The sequence below is a fragment of the Fulmarus glacialis genome, unplaced genomic scaffold, assembly GCF_000690835.1.
Source record: "Fulmarus glacialis isolate BGI_N327 unplaced genomic scaffold, ASM69083v1 scaffold5086, whole genome shotgun sequence".
Lineage (NCBI taxonomy): Eukaryota > Metazoa > Chordata > Aves > Procellariiformes > Procellariidae > Fulmarus > Fulmarus glacialis.
Window position 1 is genome coordinate 42,867 of NW_009217368.1, and position 9,005 is coordinate 51,871.

At 41.8% G+C, this 9,005-nt stretch overlaps 1 protein-coding gene across 1 annotated transcript in view; it reads right to left on the minus strand.

Annotated features, from left to right (window-relative positions):
* The window catches only part of ELOVL2 (ELOVL fatty acid elongase 2), a gene marked incomplete at its 5' end in the record, with an annotated part of 8,746 nt that extends 3,245 nt beyond the window's left edge, over nt 1-5,501 (minus strand). Inside the window, 4 exons of the mRNA XM_009579632.1 lie at nt 707-831; nt 2,755-2,926; nt 4,049-4,137; nt 5,445-5,501. Coding sequence (XP_009577927.1) covers nt 707-831; nt 2,755-2,926; nt 4,049-4,137; nt 5,445-5,501 — 443 coding nt within the window. The remainder of the gene's footprint in view (nt 1-706; nt 832-2,754; nt 2,927-4,048; nt 4,138-5,444) is intronic.
* Between the last annotated feature and the right edge of the window lie 3,504 nt (nt 5,502-9,005).

Consider the following 9,005-nt stretch of genomic DNA (forward strand, 5'->3'; position numbering starts at 1 on the left):
GGCTCTGTCACCGAGGCCGCAGCTCCTGCCAGGAGCCTGTTTCTGTGTGGGGTCCTCCATGGGCTGTAGCTTCCTTCAAGGCATGTCATTTGCTGCACCGTGGGGTCCTCCACGGGCTGCAGGGTGGATATCTGCTCCATTGTGGTCCTCTACGGGCTGCAGGGGGACAACCTGCTTCACTATGGTCTTCTCCACGGGCTGCAGGGGAATCTCTGCTCTTCCTCCCCGCCTTCTGCTCTGACCTCGGCGTCTGCAGGGCTGTTTCTCTCACATTTTCTCACTCCTCTCTCTCACCTGTTGTGCAGCATTTTTTACCCTTTATTAAATACGTTAACACAGAGGTGCCACCAGCTTTGGCCAGCGGTGGGTCCATCTTGGAGCCGGCTGAAGTTGACTCTGTCAGACAGTTTTTATAAATTTTTAGTCAGTCCATTCGCTGTGATTAAGCAATGTCTATGCAAGAGCTCAAAAATAGTGGAACTTTATGGACTGTAGAGTTTCTACTGTATTGTAGAAAATATTTCTGAGCATTGTTTCCTTTATTAAGTTATACAAGTTGTACTAGTGACTTATTCTATATGATAGTTTTGTTATATTTGAATTTTAACTGGCTTAATTCTGCAAATGACAATATTTATCTACCATTCAACTCTGGTATTGTGAAGGATTTCTGATTGTTAAAAATGAGATTAAAATAGATATATACCAATTGTGCCTGAGTGAGGTATTTCTTCCACCACAGATACTTGCGCATAGAAGGGATGACTGACAGTCCGTAATAAGAATACATGAGCACGTGGATAAAACTATTCAAAGTGGGTCCAAAGAAACCTATAAAAATCCAACAAGGGAAACATTTTATATACCAACTGTGAAAAAGTGAGAGAAGATATTACTGTTAGCAATGTCTCCTGCATACTGTAAGTTTTCCCTCTGTGCTTATCCTTTGCTAAAGACATTCCCGACGTGAAGAGATGCTGTCCTAGGGACAACTGACAAACTGTATGATACTTCCTATAGGATTTTTCTCATGCTGAATATTGTATTTTCATCCCGTATTTTTCATTTTCTCCACTTTTTCATTCTGTAGTTTACAGGTTATTGCTTTTGTTTCCCTCCTAAACATTCTTCTTTGCATGAGTCTCTCCATTATTGCTGTAAGCTTTAAACACTGCTGTGGGTGACTGTGCTGCTGGTACCGTAGCTTAGGGCCCTGGGAGGCACCCGCTCTCCCTCTCCCTGATGCGCTAGTAAGGGCTTTACTCTGAATTAAACTAGCCTAGTGTGGCTGTGTTTGAGCACCGCTCTCATTTTCTTCAGTGGCTCTTCTGCTAGATGCAGATTTCCAGAATTTCACCCCAGATAATACCTTGCCACTCTAATTACCTACACTTCGTAAATACTAATTCTAGAGCAAATGAATTGCCCTCTGTACTTTACAGGCTATTGAGAAGTAGCAGCACTACTCTATCTGCTGTATGCTCATGTGTTTGGCAGTGCTTGACAACTACAAGATGGTCTCACCAATTGTGTTGATTTGTCCACTGATTAATTAATAATTACGGATTAATTATTTAATTACTGATTTTTCCACTCTGTTAATTATGATAGTGGAAAGGTAGTGCAAAATGTGGGGAATATGTTCAGACACAATAGAAAGCACAAACCCCTGCTAATTTGTTTGTGCCTCTGTAGAAATAGCTTGTAATTGCAATGAAATCCTTGATCTCTGCTTCTACCTATAACAGTGATTTACTTTGATTTTTGTGCTGTCCAAAATAAGTCCCAACAAATGTGAATTCTGCTTTTTGTTCTGAAAAACACCTGCAACAAGTTGCTTTACAAAATCTTACAGTGGACTGAGGTGACTCCCTTCTAAAAGCTCAAAGTAAGAAAACTGATTTTCTTCTCAACTCTGATAGCAATCCCATAGGAAGCCTCCGGCTGTATGAAGCCCTGGAAAAGTGTGCACGTGAGACACCTGAAGCAGTTCTCTGCTGTTTGGACTTAGTATACAAATGCCAAGTGAGCAGCCTGTGGCACCGTACATCTTCCCCACCTCAACACGGGAGATGACGACAGTTGCAATATCCTCCTAAGAGCCACGTTGTTTAGAGATTACTGTTGTGAAACGTGTTGAATGCAAAATATAATAAGGCAAAGGTTGCTGCTACTTCTGCTATTTCAATATGAAATGTAAGACCGTATCGATCAGTTCTGGCTGTCCAGTAGTTCTACTACTTGAATGAGATGTATTCTCATTTAAAACAAAACAAACTGGTGTTTTAATTAGCGATTATGTAAGTAAAGTATCTTGCTAAAGCAGAATGTTAGATTGATGCATACAGGAGTCAAACTTGTAAAAATGCTATTGAGTTCATTTGTCGTGACTGACACTGAATTTACTAGGGTCATGATTTCCTCCTACATCTGCTCTTGGAGTAGGTCTTGTATGTGATCGCTCATGTGTACTACTAAGCAGCGTTACCCTGTCTAAAAGTGGTTTGAAGAGAAGTAAATACGAGGGCTTGTGGCAGCTAAGTGGAAAATCTAGGGCCTAACACTCAGATATTTTTTTGCCCTGAACTTTTAACTATGCTTTTAATTTTACTGCGATCTGCAGGTGTTCGGCAGTTCTGAAAGGCTATGAAAGTTAACGATGCTGTCAGTGATACACTTGCTTTGCATGGTGATGTAATTCTTCTCCAGCAACAGGTGACTTATACCCCAGTGACGAAGCAAACACAGACTTACTTTGTCCACAAGGTATCCAGTTCAGAACACACCACCAAATGTTAAACATAGTGGCATGGTGATACACGTGAAGGAAGGTGATCTGGCTGCTTTTCTTTCTCAGTACAAAGAAGATAGTGTCCATGAATTCAATTACTTTGGAAAAATAATACCACCACAGCACCTCGGCTACCTGCACAAGCAAGAACAAAGGAGCAGGAGATCAATATCTGTCCGTAAAAGGGCTTAAATATTGCTGTACTTCATCAGTCCCTAGGCATGCAACTTCCTAATGTCCTATTAAAGGAGGAGCACAAGCTCTGGCTTCAATTTTATTTATGAAGCAGGTTAGAAAAAACGCATCAATTTTAATGTGATTATATAAATATATAATTATCTAAATACAATTCAAGAAATATAAACTTTGAGGAAGGGTTTCCTTATTGTTGTTTTTTTCAGCAAAAATACAGTTCTGTGGGTGGCTTTGTGGAGGGTTTTTTTTTTTTAGTGCTACCATTTATACTTTCGTGGCACCGAACAGATTCTGGCAGATGCTTCTTTCTAAATAATCTAAATTTGACACTCAACACAATGGAATATACCCTTCTCTAGAGTTGAGACACTTTATCAGAGCTCAGGATATGTCCCAGGACACTTAAAGACAGTTAAAACAGAAAGGGGGAAAACACCTTGTTGATGGGAAAAGGTATTTAACTGACCTTTTCCGGCCATAACACAGACAAATTTTGAGGGTTGGGGAAGATTATATGAGTTAACCAATCTTTCTGTCCTTAAGCTCTGACGTTATCTGGAAAGTAAGCCTGATGTGGGGAATGACAGAGGGTTAATACATGGAATTGCTGTGATGCAGAAATAAGGATGGAAACTAGAGATGAGCCAAGCCAGCAAAATGTCTCTGCAGTTTTCCAGAGTTTAGAGTTGGGCTTAAATCCATTTCCAGCTACAGCCCAACAAGTGTTACATTTTAGATGATTGATTTTTGTTCCATGTTTTTAAATGATCCATATTCTCTGTTTTAATAGCCAAGGCAACACTGTTTTGATCACAGATCTTGATATATGGCTTTTCAAAATACTCCCTGTCATGCTTTCTACAGCAAGGATGCATCTGTATTGAATCAGAAAGATAACACTTCTTGTTTGCTACCAGCTGTCAGACATCTTGATTAAAACCCTCACGTTAAAGATGTCATCAGTAACATCCTTGTAACTGCCGTGAAGGCAGAAGTGTCGACCGAGGACGCGAGGGAAGGACTGCCGCGGATGCTGGGGGCTGAGCTGCTGCTGTCTCTCACCCGGATGTCGGCCTCCCCTGCGCTGTGGAGGTTCTGGCACTGCAAGTTGTAGCCTCCTTCCCACGTGGCAAGGATGAGCTGGAACAGAAAACAGAGCAATTATGTTCATGAACAGACGTAGCAGTTCGCTTTTACCCCTGCAGTTGTTCTGTGTTTATTGAAAAAAGCAGCACGGAAGTACGGTAAGTTCCCAGTCCTTCCATGAACTGATGCTCCTAAACCAGACAACTTGCTAATATCTTTTCTTTTGAAATGGAAAAGGCATGAGGTTGTGTTGGAGATATACACTGAAATGTAATACCTCTTACATTTCTCTATCTTTAGAGTCTTCAGGGCATCCATTAAAATCTCTCATTACTTAGTGCAGTGATCCTCACTCCAAAGCTCGTGTTTGAATATTGTATCTCTGTCCTGAAGCAGTATGAACAGAGCTTAACACAGCTACTTGTGCAAAACTGTCCTTGAGAAAAATTCCCTGATGCCAAGCAAGCAAAGAGAAGGCAAATCCAAAGAAGTGCTGTGGGAGAAATATTTCCTAATGCCATACACGTCTCTTTATCCTACAATGTTAAATGCAGGAGGAAGTAGAGGAGAGCGGGCATAGTGCTGAATGGAGACATGAATAGACACACAAGCCATTTCTTAGATTTAGCGCATGTCATGCTGGGAAGCAGACAAAGCAGTGAAATGTCAGGCTACCACACTGTGATGGAGCAGAAGGTTTCTAGAAAGCCATATGGTGGCTTTTGATGTGGAATATTTTTATAGTCACGACCACCTAAGGCATTCAGCAGCCCTTCTAGAATAGGGAGTATAATCTGTTGTCTATAAATGCTATGTAGAGTCCATTGATTTTAAAAAGGTCTTGCTTATTCTTGAATGTATGAAAAATGGGGTTGGGGGCCAAACTAAGCAATTTATGTTCTGGGGTCTGTCTCCCTCTCTACAGAGGATGCAGTGAGTGATGGTGGGAGAAATACATCGAAGTGTTACGCGGTAAGCAGAATTGCAAGATGCTGTGAGAAGTGGGTTTCTTTTAACTCTGGCACTACATTCACAGGGAAGTTGTGTATCAAAGTCTGTACAGACTTTTCTCTCCACTTCAGACTGAAAAGTGGTCTCCTGTGTTTAATGTGTGAAAGTCTATACCAAAGCGAAGCAGAGAGATTCTCAGTGATCAAACTAAACTAATTCCTAGAGTAAATACATTAAAAAAATTATTACTGATAATATTATCTGGAGAATTAGCAAATAGCCCAGAATGCTTGTTATAAATTCACATTAAAAAGCAATAAAACTTGGAGAGCCAGGGTCTTCTATTATTTTTCCGCTGAGTTGCAATTCTGTGATTCTCCCTGTAATTCCAATATAGCTGATGTATGTGGCCAAAATAACGCATAGAGATTGCAGAGAGAGATGAAAAGACAATAAATGAGTGTTTTGCAGATAACTGCTATATAACATATAAACAAACCCACTCCTTTTTGGAACAGCCTGTGTTTTGGTGGATTTGCCTACAGTGTGTGCCAGAGATCACCAAACCAAACAGGATGGGACCGGAGTCTAAAAACAAGGAAGAAAACAAAAACCCAGCTAGAGATCCTCATAAAAATGCTCAGTGCAGCTGAGATCATAACTTGTCTTGCCAAGTTGGCCTCTGCTTGGGTGCTGTGCCTGCAAGCACACAGGGCTGGGACATGTGGGCTCCTCTCCTTTCCCTGCTGTGGCAGGCGGGTGGGAAGGGGAGGCATGGGTCGCACCTCTCAACTAACTTAACCTGCAGAGGTGCTGAAGAGAAGGGAGTTAAAACTCCTTGAGAAAAGCAAATTATGCCACTTCATTTCTCTATTAGCTTTCAAAAAGCAGCTGAGTGGAAAAGGGGTCATTTTCTGTTCTCTGAGTAGGGGGCAGGGGGCATGCAATTCCCCAGCTGTCCCTCCTGTGGCATGTCCTTGGTCCCCAGATCTGTGCCTATGTTATAGCTGGCAATAGGTAGCAGCTTCACAAGGGATGGGGAGACATTACTGCATGGTTGTTTTCTGGGTAGCTCCTCTCACTGCCTTCTTTGTGCACTCTCCTGCCTTGGCTTTTCTCTCTAAATGAGAGGTGAGCGAGTGGTCCCCAAACCGAGACTTTTGGAATAGGCAGGTACAGCATCGTTGACAGGCTGTTGTTGAAGATTTGCTCTCAACTCTGCCTTGTTACTTGAGAAATGCTAAAGCAAACAGAATTGTCATCTTGTTCTTGGCTGGGAGCAGCATGGTCAAACAGTGCTGGAGTATCAGGAGCTCACCTGGAGGCAGCATCCTGGATGCCAGCAGGCTGCAGTGGTGACATCCGGGAGCTTTGGTAAGGCATGGCCTTAAACACGAGCATTAACAGCTCTGCCAGAAACCTCTCCTACTAATAGGAGCAGGAAGTAAATGATATTGCCTCTTGCTGGTTTATTTTTCTCAGCCAACTATAATCAAACCCTCATTGGCTTTATAGGTGAAAGGCGGTGATAGCGAGACCATCCCTAGCCCTTGTGATTGCAGGGAGTTGAAATCATGACCCACTGTGCTGGTTTTGTTTGCCGTAGAGATAATTTTCTTCAGAGTAGCTAGTATGGGGCTATGTTTTGGATTTGTGCTGAAAACAGTGTTGATAACACAGGGATGTTTTCGTTACCGCTGAGCAGTGCTTACACAGAGTCAAGGCCTTTTCTGCTTCTCACCCCACCCCACCAGCAAGTAGGCTGGGGGTGCACAAGAAGTTGGGAGGGGACACAGCCAGGACAGCTGACCCCACCTAACCAAAGGGATATCCCACACCACGTAACATCATGCTCAGTGTATAAAAATCTTGGGGAAGAAGGAGGAAGGGGGGGACATTCGGAGTGATGCTGTTTGTCTTCCCAAGTAACAGTTTGGAGCCCTCGTCCGCGGGAGCTGGCGGAACCCCTGCCTGCCGATGGGAAGTAGTGAATGAATTCCTTGCTTTGCTTTGCTTGTGCATATGGCTTCTGCTTTGCCTGTTAAATGGTCTTTATCTCAACCCACGAGTTTTCTCACTTTTTACTCTTCTGATTCTCTCCCCCATCCCACTGGATCCGAGCGGCTGTGTGGGGCTTAGTTGCTGGCTGGGGTTAAACCACGATACTCACAAAACCTCAAAACCCTGAAAACAAATGAAGGAGAAGAGACAACTGCTTTTCCACTCTTGTGCAAGGCAATGTCATAGACTAGGGAGGACTCTTTCTCCTAATTTTACTGAGGAACTATAAATTACCATTGCAAATGCACTCTATTGCCGTGTTAAGGTAAGAGATAAAGTTTGCGTTTTGTTGTATCCATACTTTACATGATGTTTTGTAACTTAGCTCTGCGATGTGATGTGCCTATAAAATTTTTTTTATCTAAAGCTCTTAAACAGTTTTAGCTTATGAAAGGTATGCAACTTTAACTTTTTTCCAAGATTAACAACAACAATTTCACCTGATCGATTTTGTTGCATTCTATGTCTGTAAATTCATAGCTTTCTTATGCTTAAATTGGTCAAATTTGTTCATTTCTCTTTTAACGTATCTTTGGGAATCTGCTTTTTTCAGGTTCCAATTGCAAAAACACTTTACTCTTTCAACTTCTTTTTTTCTTCCTTTAACAACTAACTTTTTTTTTTTTTTTTTGCTTCGCTGAAGATGCCTAACCCTCATAAAATTTTCTGCTACAGTAGGTGAAATGCAGGTTCACAGAAATTTGCTAGAAAAATTTGCTATTTTAAATCTTTGGATTAGTCTGCTTTACAAATATTCTGGTTTGTATATGATTGCAATAGACTGATTTTAAAAAATCTCTTGACCTCTCCTCCCTGGTATCCAGGGAATGGTTCAAAGCTGCACAAGGGGATGTTCAGACTGGACATTGGGAAGCATTTCTTTATCGAGAGGGTGGTCAAACACTGGAACAGGCTTCCTAGAGAGGTGGTCGATGCCCCAAGCCTGTCAGCGTTTAAGAGGCATTTGGACAATGCCCTTAACAACATGATTTAACTTTTGGTCAGCCCTGAAGTGGTCAGGCAGTTGGACTAGATGATCATTGTAGGTCCCTTCCAGCTGAAATAATCTATCTGGTATATTGTCTGTCTATCTGGAAACAGTTCAGAAGGGGAAGCCAAAAACTAATAATGGAATTAGTATTCAAATAATGGAAATACCTCTCAAAAGTTCAGAGCGGGAGGATGAACACTAGTGTCCTTCTTGTGGAAAAAACGGAGCAAGAAGCCTCTTGACATTATTATGTGTATGATGTTTTACTGGGTTTTCCCTGGGACTCCAGCCCTCAGGCCAATTAAAACAACTTGATTTGACCGCTGTTCACAAGCAATGGAGGTCTTGCTAAACTAAGTAAGGAGATTAATCTGTCTATGTAGTGAAAGAAGGGTCTAACTTGCACCTATTTCCCTTGGCCATAGGAGGAGATTTGTGTTAGTCCTTGTGAATAGCAGCTCTTCCCTGGATCTATAGACTTGGACAAAACAGTCCTAAAAGCAGTTATCTGCTGGCCACATCCCAAGGAAAAGAAGTCTAAGCAAACATTCAGGACAGTGCCTCAGGAAGGAGAGAGAAATGACTTTTTCTTTGCTTTTTTTATTTTAAGTGCATTTTGGAATGAAATGCCTCAGAAGATTATCAGTGTCTAAAACCAGAGGCCAGATATTCATCATCTCATCTGACTTTCCTTTTTTAGTTTTTAAAGGGAGAAATCAGCTCCTTGACTGTAACATGACTCAGTTCCACAAGCATGCAACATCTGAATTGTCTTCTTATCCTCAAGAGGCCGGGGTGAAGGCATGCCACAATGCTACTGAGGCCATTGCACTTTTACATAATAAGTAGAAGAATAGAGGAAGGTACTGTTAATCATCCTTGATTTATCATCAAATCAGTCTTAAACAATACCTAGAAAGCTTTCAGGCA